The sequence below is a fragment of the Centroberyx affinis genome, unplaced genomic scaffold (genome assembly GCF_046629955.1).
Source record: "Centroberyx affinis isolate AG114_WGS23_722 - 3 ecotype Tasmania unplaced genomic scaffold, CSIRO-AGI_Caff_v1 ptg001989l_1, whole genome shotgun sequence".
Taxonomy (NCBI): domain Eukaryota; kingdom Metazoa; phylum Chordata; class Actinopteri; order Beryciformes; family Berycidae; genus Centroberyx; species Centroberyx affinis.
Genome location: NW_027280334.1, coordinates 190,001 through 207,976, shown reverse-complemented (window position 1 = coordinate 207,976; position 17,976 = coordinate 190,001). Strand labels below are relative to the sequence as shown.

Here is a 17,976-nt window from a genome sequence, read left to right as displayed (position 1 = left end):
GGATCTGAGGCTGGGCTCTCGCTCATACGGGGTTAAAAGCTCAGCAGTAAAACCAGGTGCAAGCCCGACACAAGCCTTAAAGGTGATCAATGAAATCAATCCCACACCGAATGGGAAGCCGGTGGAGGGAAGCCAAGACGGGAGCGGGAGTGTTCTCTCTTCTCGGGCCACGCGAAAAGTCTGGCTGCAGCGTTTTTCGGAGGAGCTGCAGCCTGGCAACACTCCGCTGGCTCAGACAGGTGGACAGGGAGTTACGATAGTCCGGACCCCAAAAAAAAAATGAAATGATAAAAATTAGCTAATTTTAGAAAGCCTCCGGAGTCGTGGAAAAGGAAAAACTGCTCAACTTCTTCCTCTTAACAGGCTTATCTAAGCTGAGATTGTTGCCATGTTGAGGCACCATAGGAATGTAGCTTTTGAAATGGAACATACACTGTCATAAAAATGTTAAGATTAGATTATTATTAAAGTGGTTAATCCATAGACAAATGTTCAATGACCAATACCATAACCATCTGAATATACCATTCAGTTTTTGAGGGTAAATGAGTAAATCAATGATGAAGACTTGTCTTTTGAAGTGGAATCAAGGTGTCAGGATGTATGAAACGCCCCTCCCCAAAACACACACACACACACACACACACTGTCTGTCCTCTTCAGACAGACTCTTCAGACAGACCTCTGCAGGGTTTCGGTGGGTTTATACATAGCAACAGACGATAGTTGTCAGTGTGAGCGTAGGTGTGTGCCCTTGCAGACCGACTGTTGTGTAACCTAACGTGTGGTTCTGCAGCGATTTACCCCGTGTGACTTAAATTAGCGGCTGGTGTCGGGGCTGCTGATAGTAAAACCCACTAATCCAATTCAGGTTCCTGTTACTAGACGGTGCCAGCAGCTGATATTGATCTTTGAATACGTCGGACCATAGATAGCTCGCCCGCATCCAGCCAGCTACCTACTTACCGATTCCCCGTTCTGCAACATCCAGAGAAAGGCTAATCCGGTTGTGCATTGACCCCGATCAAGCCGATCACATCGTCTGTTGACAAACCGTCTCCTCAGTGAAGCGTGATTCAAAACGTCAGAGAATAAGTAGTAGACTTTTTTAACATGTGAGCCTATGTACAGCTCTGGAAAAAATTAAGAGACCACTGCAAAATTATCAGTTTCTCTGGTTTTACTATTTATAGGTATGCGTAAAATGAACATTTTTGTTTTATTCTATAAACTACTGACACCATTTCTCCCAAATTCCAAATTAAAAATATTGTCATTTAGAGCATTTATTTGCAACATTTACAACACAAAACATTAGTATTGTGTTGTTTAGAAATGAATATGAACTTGTTTTCTTTACATTATTCGAGGTCTGAAAACAATGCATCTTTTTTTTTATTTTGACCAGTTGTCATTTTCTGCAAATAAGTGCTCTAAATGACAATATTTTTATTTGGAATTTGGGAGAAATGTTGTCAGTAGTTTATAGAATAAAACAAAAATGTTCATTTTACTCAAACACATACCTATAAATAGTAAAACCAGAGAAACTGATAATTTTGCAGTGGTCCCTTAATTTCTTCCAGAGCTGTATATATAGTGTTATCATAGTGTTATGAAAAGAAGCAAAGGAGAAACTTTCTTCCCTTATGGAAGACACAGTTTGATCCCTCCATACAAGGGATTCAATTGCATTAGGTGGGTTTCAGCCCAACTGGAGTAGAAATCAGACTGAAAAACAACTTTGACTTAGTTATGGAAACATCATGGAGTTTTACATCAGGGTGCCAGTGGGAACTTTGCACGTAATCCGAAAAAATATAATGGAAACAAACATGAGAGATTCAAGCCGCTGGATCCAAAAAAGTGCAATTATCGGCCGATACTGGCCAATAATCATGTCACTTACTAACATTCAGAGCTGACATGGCTGTCACTGGCTTTGCTTCCATGTCGGAGTATCCCGGCTATTGGCCATACTCCGCTGATTCAGGTTAATCTGTTTCCATGAACCTTTGATACTCTGTGATTGATCCGGGTTATTCTAACCCAGTTATGACACCTGCCTGCCTCAACCCAAATCCAGGTTACTGGAATAACCGGGAATTCTCTCCATGTAAACATAGGCATTTCTAAACTCCCTCTGTACACATTTGTTTTGGATAATACTGTAGGTCATATCTGAGAAAAGGTGTTTCGATGCCTCTTAAAATTCCAATCATAAATATCCCCTATAGGAATAAACAGAATATTCTCAATTTGAAAATGTAAACAGACATGGTACATACTGCAACAACAAACAGTAAGCAGGATAAAGTATGTCCAGTATATGCCTCAGTAATATTGGTAGAAATATGTATTCAGGCTTCTATAAATTGGGATAAGTGCTTATCTGGGTTATTCTAAATTGGATAATGCATGTTTACATGCACCGACTTAGAAAGGGAATACTGAAGTATCATGAATACCAATGGGACTGCAGTCTGCCCTTGCTGCTGCCTGGTGAGAGCATGGTTCAGTTCCCAGCAGTACTCGGCTGTCTGTGCTTCACATGCAGCTTACACAGGAAATAGAAAGAGCTAGAGGGGGGAGTGTGTGTGTGTGTGTACGTACGTGTGTGTGTCTTGCATTGTTTCTTGGCCGCGTGCCCAGAGGTGGATGCATGGGAGAGCGTCCTAAAGAAAGAGAGGAGGGGAGATGGGGAGGGATGAGAAGAAGAAAAGCCACGGAATTTGGAAAAGTTCGCTCTCTAGGTCCTGGAAACGTTCTAGAAAAAGCGTTTGGAAATGTCATAGAGGTTTATTCCTAAATGCTTAACCACTTGAGAGTTCAGTGCCATGCTTGGCTGCTGGTAGTTTCAGGTCGTTTTGAGAGAATAATAACCCAAACAACACATCACTAACCAAGACCGGGGGCGTTCAGATCAGATGTTTCATTGCAACTCAGTGTTCAGAGGGTTTCTAGTGTGGCACTTGTTGTAAGTGGGCCCGGAAAGAGCATCAAGAGCTAATCGAGTGCTGTCCGAGCCTTTTCTCTGTGGACTCACATTTTGAAAATGATTTTCTGTCCAACTGAACCTTCTTTTCTAGGTGTTTGTGCAGACTAGTAATCGACTAACCTATTAGTCCAAGGCGTTTTATTCAGCCTATTGTACATACATTGGGAAGGTCTTTCTATGGGAGCCAAAAAAGGCCTTATTTGCATATATTTTTTCAAATCCTGTTATCTCAGGATTCTGAATTAATTATTGTGTTATCGACATATCGCACTTTGTTTTCTCAAGATGATGACTAATTACCCCGTTATCTCAAGATAACAAAAATGGTTTTCTAAAGATCACGTCTTAATTATCTGATCTCAAGATAACACAAAAATTGCTAAAGATCACGTCTTAATTATCTTATCTCAAGTTAACAAAAATGTTTTTCTCAAGATCACAACTTCTTCATAGCAAAAAATGTATTTCTTGCTTTTTTCTTGCTCTTGTTCTTGTTTTTCGTACAACGTAATTATCTCGATAACAGTCGTTTTCTCAAGATCGCAAAAATGGTTTTCTCAAGATCATCACAACTTAATATTATCTCGAGATCGCAAAAATGGTTTTCTCAAGATCACGACTTAATTAAATTATCTCGAGATCGCAAAATGGTTTTCTCGAGATCACGACTTAATTATGTTATCTCCAGATCGCAAAATGGGTTTCCCGAGATCACGACTTAATTATATTATCTCCAGATCGCAAAAATGGTTTTCTCAAGATCACGACTTAATTAAATTATCTCCAGATCGCAAAATGGGTTTCCCGAGATCACGACTTAATTATATTATCTCAAGATCGCAAAAATGGTTTTCTCAAGATCACAACTTAATTAAATTATCTCGAGATCGCAAAAATGGTTTTCTCGAGATCACGACTTAATATTATCTCGAGATCGCAAAATGGTTTTCTCAAGATCACGACTTAATTATATTATCTCAAGATCGCAAAAATGGGTTTCCCGAGATCACGACTTAATTAAATTATCTCGAGATCGCAAAATGGTTTTCTCGAGATCACGACTTAATTATATTATCTCAAGATCGCAAAAATGGTTTTCTCAATATCACGACTTGGGTAATTGTCCCATTTCGACTTAAGAGTGTAGCCTAATTTATTGGATAGAAATCAAAGTAGTGGAAGATAATATCAGAGGAAGCAAACAAAACAGATTTGTCTTTTATCAAGGTCTAACACAGGCAGACATTACATTGTGCCTTTGATTTACAGATAGCATTAAAATTTAGCTTGAACTGAAGGCTTCCATTTTGTGTTGTTTTCTTGGGATAATCACAATCTCAAGACAATTCAGTTTGTTATGATATAGTAACCCAATATCTAATTTGTGATCTCAAGATAAGCATCAAAAAGTAAATACAGCCATTCTTAGCTTCCGTACTTTTCAGCACAACATAGCCTGTAGCTTTGGATACCAAGAATACTTATGGCTGCATATCTTACGTTTCCTGCAGCCCACATTTTGGGTCCTGGCAAATTTAATAAAAATACATTACATTTCATAAATCCAGATATTAATAAGAGCCAAGCGTTATCTGGGAAGGAATAGGCCTCCAGTCATTTTAAAAGTGGAACTCATTCTCTCTCTCATGACTATCATGTGTTTAGAGAGGGTCTGTGTATGTGGGTGGGTGGGTCAGCTGATTTTTAGCTTTGATTTTTGAAAGAAAGAAGAATGTAGACTAATGAATGCAGGCTTAGAAAGAATGTGGAAAGCAGTGATTTTTCTGCTGCTGTCAGATATGAATATACTCATACAAATGTTCAATTCAAAATCTATCGTTCTCTGTTTAATTCATTGCCGGTATGTTTTATACAGTACAGTACAGGTAAAAAAAAAAAAGAAAGATAGGAACTGACTGTAAGATAATGTAAGTAAATACAGGTTTATTAGTCTTCCACACAGAACAGAGGCTGCCTTCCCCTCCGTTCTCTCTTTTATCCCGTGTTCTGCAGCAAATCAGGAGGACACATGGTCCTAATTAAAAAGAAATCCGTCCTTCAGTGTGTGTGTGTGTGTGTGTGTGTGTGTGTGTGTGTAGCAGAAAGCTCCAATTCCACAGCATCACATGAAGAGAGTGTGTTCATGGTAAACTGGAAACATTTGGTCCTGCTCACTACTGGGATCACTGAGGAGATTCCATTCAGATAATACAGCCTATCCTTAAAAAGTCCGCAAAATTTAAAGCCTTACATTTTAATTAAAATGTCTCAAATACAGTTTTTATGGCTCTTCATATTTTCACTGTGTAATACAGGTTTATTTTCCAATTCAGTTTCATTTCCATGCAGCTGTAAAATCGGATAATGGTATTAACAGATTCATTACATTTACCTTGAATTGTGTAGTTTCACCAAAAGATGTGAATGGGACCGCTTAATACAATATTAATACAATATGTTAGATATCATGTCGCTAAACATTTCATTTCTGACCATTTATAATGTCAGAACAACCAGAAATAGGCTGGTTTTGCCTGTTGTTTCTTGTCAAATTTTTCTTAAACTAAATTCCAGGTAATGCTAGGGTCATAAAATGTCTTAAATTTGGCTCTCAGAAACCTATAGCCTGTAATATGAATATGAGTCAGTCATCAGTAAATCAATAACCAATCAAATATTTTTGATCAGTGTTGCAGCTCTCAGCAGCCAACCCAGGTGTTTTTTCTAACCACCCTGAAGCAAAATGTCAACCACAAGGGTATTTTCTTTCTGACTTTATTCTCAGAATTCTGACTTTAAACTCAGAACTCAAATCCATTTTTCACATGTGGCCCTAATCCTCTACCGTACAGCAGGGGAACAAGTTCCACAGATGTTTCAGACTACAAACCTTCTTCAGTGCATTTCTTTTTTCATTGTTTTTATTGAAAAAGAGGACAGGGTGAAATTCAAAAATTTCAAGGTATGCCTTTACTTTTGAGATGGGAGCATTAATGTGGGTAAAAGTATCATATTTTGCCACACATTTATTTATATCATTCAGTAAAATTCAGTTGTGACTTATTTTATATCATTCAGTAAAATTCAGTTGTGACTCATTGATTTTGATAGAGTGCAGATTAAAAATAAAAGCCTGTCTTTAATTGGGCTGCAGCAAATACTCAAAATAGTTTTTGCCATTGTTGGTTTATGAACATTTGGATGATTTTTTTTAGGATTACTGTTTTATATTACTGAGTATATACTACTTCTAATGCATGTATTATTCTCAATCGCAACAACGTACAAATCCTTCCACAGAAATTGTAATGACCCTACTCACATGACAAGGTGCAAGGATGTGTATTCTCTATCCCAGCCTCTACTCTGACTTCATGTTTGGCCCCGATGAAGACGGACTGCCCGTCCAAACGTCGGCAATTAATTTCATAAATGAGTCTTCGCATCGGAGTTATGACTGTGCGGCTGCTCTTTGCTGGCCTCCATGGGCGATCCACCATTAACTCAGAGAGTAGGAGGAAGAAGAATGGTCTCCATGGATAGATTAAGAAATCAATAAGAACAGTAGCCTAGACTGAACACAACGAACCTGCAATCTATATCTACCACTAAATACAGTTGAATTCATTCAACATATGTGTATATTTGACTTAATACTTTTGGTTTATTGGTCACATTTTTTATGTTTTTTTTACTAAATTTTGTTACACTGAAATATTGAAAAAAGGTGTGGTCTTGATTAGAGATGATTCTTTTATTGGATTTAACATTTGATATATTATTTGTAATCTATCAAATGTTAAATCTATGAAATAATATGGTAACTTTGCTTGTTGAAGCATAAATAACTGTGCTACTGGTAGAAGTTACACCCACTGCTATTGCTTTGTGTTCTACAGTATACATTAGCATGCAGTCATCTCAAAGTGTGTGTATGTGTGTGTGTGTGTGGCTAGTGTCACCATGTCATTACTGTGTATGAGTGTGTGTTACCCTCCCTTTTATAATTACAGAATGGCTGAACCCATATGACGCCCTCCCCTACCATTACACACACACACACACACACATTTGTTAATGAGAGACTGCCACACAATGGCTGTGTGTGTGTGTGTGTGTGTGGGGGGGGGGGGGGATACAGGGCTCGAGCAAATTATGTAAATATTCCCTTTTCCCATTTAGAGTCGTATTTATGTTTCTAAAGAGAGTCACCACCGCGTGTGTGTGTGTGTGTGTGTGTGTGTGTGTGTGTGGGTGTGTAAGCCATCTCAGCAAGGGGTTGATTGACAGGGCAGATTAGAATGAGATCTCAATCACCCACACACACACACACACACACACACATACACACACATTGAGGATTATGTATAGTCTACTCTAATCTGGGAATATGAGGCTGCTGATATTGGATTGAAAAATCTTTATGGAATATTAATTACAGCTATGAAGGGTTACTGGTATGTTTGTGTGTATACTGTATTTTCTTGTGAGCATTGTGTGTGTGTGTGTGTGTGTGTGGTCAGCCTAATGGGAAAAACTGTATATCAGATTATGGGTGTATGGTGAAATGACTGTATGGGTAACAATGAATGTCCTTATTGAAGAAAAATGTATAATCAGCTGGTTTTGGTATTATACTTAATAAGAATATATTATACATTAATAAAACCAGGGATCCCTTTGTGGTCAGTGGTCCGGTGCCCTCTAATTAATTTTTAAAATGTAAAAAATCAAATAGGCATATATATTGAATGCATTTAACCATATTAATGCAGGTTCATTGCTCTGTGCAGTCTAGGCTGCCATTATCACCATTGATTTCTTAATCTATCCATGGAGGCCGTTCAGACCAGAAGTGTGTGAGTAAAACAGACAAAGCAACATCCCACGCCTCATCTTTTTTAATGTTTTCTTTATAGAAACAATGTTGAAGGGTCGCATAGCTCCCTGTATTTTTCCACTCCCTACCAACTACATCCAGATCCAGCATGGAGGTCCATTGGAGGGTTGGCTGTCAGTTAATACAGTTTAAATATATAACAACCAGGCTAGAAAAGGAGAGATACCTGAAAAAGATTGTCGTGGTGTGGGTGTATATCAATTCATTAACATAAGTGAAAGTGAATAATGTGATAAGGTGGATTTGTTTCCAAATGTAGGTTACTGTGACACAGTAAACTGTCTTGTCTTTAGCCCTAGTCTCTACTCCAAAACACTGTTAGCTTCAGAAGAGTCAGCTCAACTGAACAAACTGTTGGTTTTCTTAGTTAGCTAGCTGACTAGCCAGCAAGATAATTTAGCAAAGCAACTGATGTTAGCATGCAGCTACTAGCCACTACTAACGTTAGTTTCTACTTGATACGTTAGCAGGTGTGCAAATCAGTTGTGTTAGCAACAAGCAGAGGTGGTGACTTGAGTCACATGACTTTGACTCGACTCAAGTCACAATTTTAATAGCTTGAGACTTGACTTGATGCATGAAGAGAAGACTTGAGACTTGACTTGGGTTCTGGTGACTTGAAAAGGTTTCTAAAGTCTTGACTTGAGATCTTGTGTTTGTGTAAATGACTCAGATTGAAAGTGATGAGATTTGTTCCAGCAGACGACTGAATTGAAATTCTGTTTTCTGAATTTGTATGGAATGATTGAATTTATTGAAGTTGAAACTGATTCTAGAAATCAAACTCATGATGCTCTTACCAAGTTTTTATCCTATTAAAACCATATTGCATTGAAAAGTCCTAGATATTTAGTTTGATACTGGACTGATTTGTTCTGACTTGACTTGCTGTTCTACATTTAGACTTGAGACTTGACATTAATGACATGGACTTGACTTGGTAATCTACATTTAGACTTGGGACTTGACTTGAGACTTGTGCCTTAAGACTTGAGACTGACTTGGGACTCGAGCAAAGTTGACTTGGACACACGTCTGGCAACAAGACAGTGATGGTTAGCTGACCAGATACTATGGTTAGCTAGCTAACAAGCTGACATCTAAACACAAACTCAATCAGATGGATCAGTGATGAAATGATCAGTTCAGTCAAAAACAGCACAGAAATGAACCAAGTCTGTTGAATTCTGATGAGAAGGCCAAGCCGTGGATTTAAAAAACACAATCAGCTTTTCACAGCCACTGCTTCCAAAGAAGTGAGACCTCCAATATGGCCGCCAGAGGACATCTGAACATCACCTGAAAGCTCTCTATAATAGCCTAATAATAACAAACATTATTTATATAGCATGTATAGCACTTGAATGGCAAAAAACAAGAATAGTAAAATCTGGGGAGATAAAACTAGGACACAAAAAGAGTCACAGTTGCGTAAAAGGAAGTCTGTCAGGTGTGATTAAAAAGGCGATAGTGATACACTTTGTCTGCCATGGGAGAGAGCAGCTCAGTAATAACAGTGAGTCAGTGTAGCAGGAGGCAGGCAAGCGGCATTGCTGTAGGATGACTCAGCAGGAAATCCAACCGCTAGAAATCCACCCCCGAAAATAATAAACCCGGCCGGATTGTGCCGCTAACGTGACGCCGGACCACCGCTAGCTTCCCCGGTGGAGACGGTTTTTGTTTGCGTGACTCAGCAGATATTGCATACAGATTTTTCCATAAAGCCTGGAAGCTCCCGGTCAGGCCTCACCGACTCTGTTCTCTCTCTGTGTCTCTCTCTCTCTCTCTCTTTCTCTGACTCAGTGGTGGAAAACAGCTCACCATTAGTGGCTGTGTCAGCACTTTTTACACCCTCTCTGCCTCCCCCCCCCCCCCCTCTTTGCTGTGTGTTTATACATATTAAGGTTCGACTGACATAGGTTTTTGAGGGCCTATACCGTTACTTACCTATTACCAATACCAGTGTCAGACTGTGGTTGTACTGGTCAGCTCCCAGTTTCATGCTGATCAAGTTAATGTCATCAGAAGTTTAGGGAAAGGTGTGTGTGTGTGTGTGTGTGTGTGTGTGTCTCTCCTCCCGGCTATTCCTGCTGTTGTTGCTAGGTGTGTGATGTCACAGCCTCATTCTAACCCCCATTGGCTGTTTCTGTCTTGTTTTTTTTTTTTCAGATTGTCTGTCTGGCTGAAGGGGAGAGAGAGAGAGACGAGGCGGCGGGGGTGGTGGAGGGTGGCGGAGGGTGGCGGAGGGGGGGTGGGTGTGTGTGTGTGTGTGTGGAGGGGGGGGGGGGGTCGATCCTTCCTTCCCACCATCCTTTGCTTTTCCGTCGGCCCCGTGGAGGCACTCGTCCGCACCGCTGAGCTGAAACACAGTCATCGCTCTTTTTTTCCCACTCTCTCTCTCTCTCTCTCTCTTTTTCTGTCCATCCATCGGTCCAATGTTGCTCGGCTAATGGGGCAGTGGAAACCGAAGAGTAGAAACCGCTCAGTAAAGACCAGTTAAGTCAGTTGTTGTCTGTAGAACTTATTTTATGAACTTAGAGCATGCTCAAACTAATGGGAAGTGGGAGAATTTCTAACTTTGACACTTGGTGCTTTCCGTAGTATTAAACTAGAATGATCTAAGGGCCGATGTGGAGGGCCGGAGGGTTCATCTGTTTCTAGACCCCCTCCTCTCCACCTCGCGTCTTCATGTTTTGGGGGTCCCCCGGTGCCCCCGCCCTCTGTCGACCCCCCCGCACCCGCTGCCACCACGGCCGGCCCCCCCAGCCGCCTCGTTGCCATGCCGACAGAGACACTGGCGCCGGCCCTGCCAGATAGCAAGGCCCCGGGCCCCGCGGCGCCCTTCGCCTCCACCGTGCCCCTCCGCATCCTCAACAAGGGCCCCGACTACTTCAGGAGACAGGTACTGCTTCGTCGCCGGGTGTAGTCTTGGGCCGATATTCGATATTCGATATTGTCGAATATCACGATATTTTGTGAATATCACGATATTTACCACAATATCGAATATTTTGGCGGGATAGTATCACAATATAAAATTTGGGATATCGCCCGAGCCATAGCTGTGTAGAATGAGGGGTGTGTGTGTGGGTGTGTAACATGTTCAGCTCAATAAAAGACATACCGAAAGCTTCTGCAATTCCAGTTGGATTTCCAAGACTGAATTACATCTGCATTTTTGATACAATAATTTGATAAAAATGGCATATTTTAAACACTGCATGCTTAAAAGAATCAGTCCCAGGAGGATTGATTGTAATAGAAGCAGCAAATGGTGATACTATTGATATTAATGTTTTTATTTATTGGTGGACTGGGGCCGATATTTGATATTAGCGAATATCGCGATATTTCGTGAATATCGTGATATTTCCTGCAATATTGAATATCGCCTTTTTCTAGGCTGTTAATAATAATAATTATTATAGCCTAGAAATTTGATGTAATAAAATAACCCTCCCCCCAAACAAAACCAAACAAAACCCCCCCCAGGATAATATTGTATATCGTAATATTTTGGTGGGACAGTATCGCGATATTCCATTTTGGATATTGCCCAAGCCAAGTGGAGGGCAGTAGGGATAACAGTAGTGACAGTAAGAGGAATTTTAACTGTATTAGTGATGTAGATACATTTTGTTCATCTGTTTTATTCATTAATATCTTTACTGTATTTCAGGTTGAGCCTAATCCAAAGCGCCTCAGTGCGGTCGAGAGGCTAGAAGCCGACAAGGCCAAGTACGTCAAGAGCCAGGAGGTCATCAATGCCAAACAGGAGCCGATCAAACCGCCCGTCCTGGCCAAGCCCCCCGTTTGCCCCGCCCTGCTCTCCAAGAGGGGCTCCGGGATCGGCGGGGGGGGAGGAAATGGAGGCGGGTCGTCGTTCAAGGCGTCCAATAACAACGCCAAGTCGGACACGTGCGCCACGACGAGCGGCGGCGGCAGCAAGCGGGAGAACTTAAACCTGGAGATCCTAAAAAATCTCCTGAACTCCTCGTCCTCGTCAGGGGCGGGATGTGAGGGGGCCAAGAGCGCTGTGCTGATGAGGTCATCGGGGGGAGGGGCCAGGAGTTGGACGCCATCGAGGTAATTTGTCATGAAGACGCCACGATTCAAGATTTCTGTAGACTTTTGTTCCTCGCATCTGCCGCATTTATAAGTTAAGCGTGCTGACTCAAATCACTTTGGAGTTTATTGAGTATTTGCACAATTTTGACACATTTTAAGCACTGTTTTTTGTTAAAACTGATGAATTTTGTTAATCCAATCATAGCTAGCTATCCAAACTTGCACTCATTTGTCAGTACAATAACTATTACTACAGCCACTAATGAGCTGGGACTGTAAAAGTCCATGTACTGTATTTACAATAGCATTAGTTCCATGTTTTGGTTCTACCCAGAATATATAGTGGTTTTACCATCTTTTTTGACAACTCTCCTGTTCAGCCTGACAGATTTAAAGGTCAACCACAAGACTCAATGATTCTTTGAATATGTTTGTTTTCTGGAACATCGCTTGTAGGAGTTTAACCCTTCCTTGTTGTTTGCTCTTAACAATCGGACCACTTCTTGCTTTGTGCTCCTAGCAATCTGACTGCAGATTGGAGTTTTAGTTCTACAAACATTTCTCAGAGGCAGAGCTGCTCTGGAGGCAGAAATAATCTGACTGGTTGAGTTAAACTTCTATTGGCGGAGTCAAAGAACCAGTTTTTCAGAGCGCAAGTTAGCTAACAGGCAGGAACTCTGTTCAAAACATGAATAAAAAATATAAATGGCAATGACTTCTTTTTTTCATTCATTCACTATGGCATTCATCATCTTAGAAGAGTGGTTCTCAACGTGGGGTCCGGGGACCACCAGAGGTCCTTGAGGGCGTTCCAGGGGGTCCCCAGCAAACTGATGAATTGTTAAACTTCATTATTAGCATTAGCATTATTTACAAGAAGTTAACACAATCAGATAATGTAGAAGAATTATTGTTTTGATCATAGTTTCTCTGTTATCTCACTCCCTACAATACAGACAGTCATTGAGTTGTGGACAAAATCATATCTAACAATAAAAATATTCTCAGATTTGGGTCTGAGAGACAAAATCTCATCAAATAGGGGTCTGTGGCCCTAATGTGGACTAAATTTGGGGTCCTTGATATGAGAAAGGTTGAGAATCACTGTCTTAGAAGGTTAGCAGCTAGTTAACTAGCTTAGCTTTAGACTGGTATGGCTGGTTTGAATTCAGCTAGGCTAGCTAGCTCACCTAGATAATTTAGTATGGCTAGATTGCATTTTTTTCAGTTAGTAGCAGAGTGCTAGGCTTTATAATATTACCTTCCTCCTCTCTTACCCCTTGCTTTTAGTCTAATGTTACTTAAACAGAAAAACTATGATTCTTTGGCTCCGTCCATAGAGGTTTACCTCAACCAATGAGATTATTTCTGCCTCCAGAGCAGCTTTGCCTCTGAGAAATGTTTGTAGAACTAAAACTCTAATGTGCAATCTAACCCCTCCTTGTTATTGTTACTAGTGTTGTGATGCAGTCTGACCTCTCCTTGTTTTTCTGCTCCTAGTAGTCTGACCCCTCCTTGTTTTCTGCTCCTAGGATGCCGCTAACCTACCGATCCACGATGACGCTGAACGAGCAGCCGCCAGACTCCGCCCCAAGTCCGAGCACCTCCCACTCCCTCAGATCCTTCTCCCATTCGCTGAAGGTCCCGCCGGTCAACAGCGGGGGGCGTCGCAGCCCCCAACAGGGAGGGAACCTCAACCTGAGCAGGCGAGTCCTGGACGAGAGAGGAGGCGAAGGAGGGGGAGGCCTCGGGCGCTCCCACTCCCCGCTGCCCCCTCTGCTCACCTCCCACTCCTCGTCCGACCTCCTGCGCCTCTGCAACGGCAAGCCGCTCCGCACCGCCCGGTCCAGCAGCTCCTCGGCCCCGCCCCTGCCCCCCAAGCCCAACCCGGCCTCCCTCCCTCCGCCCCCGCTCTCCCTGTCGCTGCCGCCTCCTCGTCCGGCTCCGTCCCCCTCGCCCTGCGACAACACCGCCCCTCAGTCGCTGCCTTGCGATCGCGGAGACCCCTCCAACCCTTCGAACGACCCGAACCTGGAGCTCGGACTCGGTTGCTCCGTGGCCCGTCGGCCCTCCTTGCACCGGTCCAAATCGGACCTGTCGGACCGGTACGCCCGGGCCGGGGCCGACGTGGAGCGCTTCTTTAACTACTGCGGCCTCGACCCCGAGGAGCTGGAGGCGGTCGGGCCGGAGAACTTCGCCCGGGCCAACTCGGACATTGTCAGCCTGAACTTCCGATCGGCGTCCATGATCTCGTCCGACTGCGACAGGTCGCGGCGCTCCTCCAACGAGGGGCTGTCAGACGGGGAGGAGGGCGAGGACGAGGAGGAGGAGGCCGGCGAGCGCGTTCCCTACGGCATCTCGGCCGTCGAGCGCAACGCGAGGGTCATCAAGTGGCTGTACAGCATCAAGCAGGCGAGGGAGACGCAGAAAGTCTCGCACGTTTAGGGGAAGGACTGAAAACCGGACGGACAAGTTTCAGAACGGCTAGACAGACGGACCGCAAAGTCTCACAGGTTTAGCGGGAAAGTCGGAAAGACAGACATTCAGATAGATGGATGTGAGCAGATGGATTTAAGAGAAAGTCTCACAGGTCTAAGAGAGACTGGATGAGCAAACAGACCAGAATTTCCCCATGTTTAGAAATGGATGAGCAGACGAGGAGACGGACTGAAATTCTCCTATTTCCAGAACAAAATGCAAAAATAAACACGAAGAACAAACAGGAGTAAAACTTGGACAGTCAGACGAACAAAACGCTTACCATGTTTCAGTCTGGACAGACAGACAAACAGAGGGGATCGGTACAAAAACAAACTACGTCATTTAACTGTTTCTCTATGGACACTTACAGAGAAAGACAGTCTATCAATGTGTTTGAACAACTGGAATAAGAGCGAGACGCACTGCGACTGTCCCAAGTATCCATAAAGTGACCATTTCACCAAGAGGGGGTTATTTCACAATGTTGATGTCTCACTTTAAATAGGCTTTGAAAAAGGTCCCAACGTCTTTACAAAACAAATGCTGAACTCTATCTGTCAAAAAAATAGAAATCACTTTGGAAAATCAGCGATGCTGGTGCACTGAGTGACCTTAATGAAGTCAGCTAAATGAATTTAGGGAGGTTTCGTGACGTTTGTCATAGGAGACTGTAAACGAAATGAAAGACCAATTCAGAACTAACTTAAGGACCAGTTAAGTTACGCATGAAGTTGGTGAACGAAGACAATGGTTATTATACTGAAGTGCAAAATGTTGACGAACTCGGTCATGAAGGAATACAGACGGCGTTAAGCTAGCTCTCGCTAAACTTAAGCTCTTGTTAAGCTAGATTTTGCAATTGCTGTATCAAAGCACTGGAGTGTGTGATGATTGTGAGTGACAGAAGAGACAGAGGACATTGACATGGAAGCGGGTTAGACTGATACTACAGATACACACATACATAAACATAGAAAATATGATCTCAGACAGAGTCATATACAGTAGGGTTAAACCAATATATCAGTTTGCGGATATATTGGGCCAGCGTCAGCCTTTTATTAAAAAATCTGATATCAGTGTATCGGAAAATCATTTCAATGGAGAGTTTTTGTGTCCCATGGTCTAAATGGTGTTTTAGAGACTCTGACAAGAATAGAATTCTGGGGCAGACACTGAGTACTTGTAATTTCTTGCAATTTTTGGTCATGAAAATGGTCAAATTTGGTGATATGATCAAAGCTAAGGTAGTATTGTCACAAAATATCGGCTATAATAATAATAATAATAATAATTGATTACATTTATATAGCGCTTTTCTAGGTACTCAAAGCGCTTCACATATGGGGGGGGGGGGACTCAACTCATCCACCACCGATCAGCTGCTTCAATCCAAAAATACTGGTACTGGCCTTCAAACGTCCGTTTCGATTGAACCCAAATACATATACAGTACAATCGCTTTTTAACTCATTAGCTACCTGTGGGACTCTTGGAAAGTCAAAAGACCAGAAGGTTCTCAGCAATTATACCACAGGATACTAAAACTCTCCATTAAAAACAATAGGAATGAAATCCTGAAACGGCATTTGGACTATGGGACACTAAAATGCTCCATTCTAATCCATACTAATGAAATTCTCCTAGATAGCATTTAGACCATGGGACACTCAATCCCCCCATTTAAACCAATGCTAATGAAATTATCCGAAACAGCATTTAGACCATTCAAATTCTCCATTGAAACAAAGAGGAATTAAATACTAATGGAATTCTTTGAAACACGATTTAGTCTGAGACACTAAAACTCTACATTGAAACCGGTGTATAGTATTGGAGATATACTGTATGGTCCCTATGCATTTACTCACACACACACACACACACACACACACACACACACAGCAGGAACTCCAGCAGGGCTTCTGCGGGACGTGAAAGAACACTGTAGACCGTTTTCAAGATGGACGCCTTGTCAATGCCCTCCGCTCTTAGTTTTTAAAGCAGCTCAGCTTTCTCTCTATATCTCTCAACCTCTTTCTCTCTCTCTCCCTCTCTCTCTCTCTCTCTCTGTCAGATTCCTCAAAGCAATTCGTAGGAAGATAACTCGATGCTTTTCCCCTCGCGCGTTCGCTGGTGACGAGGGGGGGGGGGCGGCGGGCGTTCCCGCGTTCGGACTCCGCCCTCGCCCTCCGTCACACTGTCCCATCCTATGTGTCTATATGTGGGTCTGTACATGGTGGTGACTTATCTCAAGGCCTGAAGCCATATTTAGGTGTGAGTGCAGCGCCTCAGTCGAGCGTCCACCGACTCTTCAGTGTGTCTGACTGCCCCTACCCTCCCCCAACCCCCCCCCCCCAATAACCTCTGGTGCAGCTCTGCTTCGGTGTGTGGGACAACAAAAACCACAGAACTCGAATGGATAGAACGGCCCCTTCCACTGTTTGTCGTGGTAATTCGGCTGGTACACCAATGGAAATGGCGAGTATGGCTGTGCTATGGTGAGTGAGTGGGCTATGGCAAGTCTGGGCATTCAGGCCGTAAAGTGTGTCACAGTTGCTTGAGAGCTGTGCAGATGTGTCTGTTGCAGGAGTGCTTAGCAAACTGTCAAAACTCAACCGAAAGCTAACGCTAGCAACAAGGTTAACGTAGCATTATCAAAGAATGTGCTTCTCTTGCTAGCTCTTCTCGTCAAAATCAGCATATTAGCAAACCTAGCTGGTAAACATCATCAACTTTAGCCCCTTAAATGATATAAACTAAAATAGTTTAGCCTACCTTTAGTGGAGAAGAAAAGTTAGCATTCGCTAACGTTAAACAGCTAATGAACATCGGTTGAAACAGATCAACTATAATCCACTTCCACTGACTGCACAGATGTTCAAACCTTTGACCTACTTAAAAAGACAGCAGAAACGTATAAAAGAGCACCGCCTAGTGGAGGCCTCTCGCTGTAAGTCAGCTAGCCCAACGGTTCATAATCAAAATGGCCGCCGCTCAGACCGTCCGGGAACGTCGATTTGAATGGGAAAGACCGTTCTATCCATTCAAGTTCTGGGACAAAAAACCCACCTGGGATCGCTTCACTTTCACTTCAGATTCCAAGTTCTGCAGGATGTCTGCAACTCCTGAAAAAGGCTTGAAATGTCTTCAATCATATTAGCTGAACTCCAGCTAAAACTCACCATTGAAACCAATACTGACAAAATTCTCAGTAATGGGACACTAAAACTCTTGATTCAAACCAGTACTGATAGAATTAACAGCATTTAGACCACGGGACACTAAAAGTCACCATTTAAACCAATACTACTGAAATGAATACCATTTACACCATGGGACACTAAAACTCACCATTGAAACAACACTAGTGAAATTCTCTGAAACGGCATTTCAAACATGGGACACCAAAACTCAACATTGAAAGAAATATTAACGAAACACAAATGAAATTCACGTTCAAATTCACAATTATACAGGGCATCTGCAAGTCCTGGAAAAAGTATTAATGTCTTAAATCATATTTGCT

At 42.3% G+C, this 17,976-nt stretch overlaps 1 protein-coding gene across 1 annotated transcript; it reads left to right on the top strand.

Annotated features, from left to right (window-relative positions):
- The first annotated feature begins 10,677 nt into the window (after nucleotides 1-10,677).
- On the top strand, nucleotides 10,678-14,411 carry fam110b (family with sequence similarity 110 member B). The gene is made up of 3 exons (XM_071530865.1): nucleotides 10,678-10,800; nucleotides 11,578-11,984; nucleotides 13,499-14,411. The coding sequence occupies exons 1-3, from the start codon at nucleotides 10,678-10,680 to the stop codon at nucleotides 14,409-14,411; spliced, it is 1,443 nt and encodes a 480-aa protein (XP_071386966.1).
- Nucleotides 14,412-17,976: the final 3,565 nt, after the last annotated feature.

Bases quoted from the DNA above. Each gene is read 5' to 3' on its own strand.
- fam110b (XM_071530865.1), top strand. From the start codon at position 10,678: ATGCCGACAGAGACACTGGCGCCGGCCCTGCCAGATAGCAAGGCCCCG. The intron at 10,801-11,577 runs GTACTGCTTCGT...ACTGTATTTCAG, and splicing joins CCGACTACTTCAGGAGACAG to GTTGAGCCTAATCCAAAGCG. The intron at 11,985-13,498 runs GTAATTTGTCAT...TTCTGCTCCTAG, and splicing joins AGGAGTTGGACGCCATCGAG to GATGCCGCTAACCTACCGAT.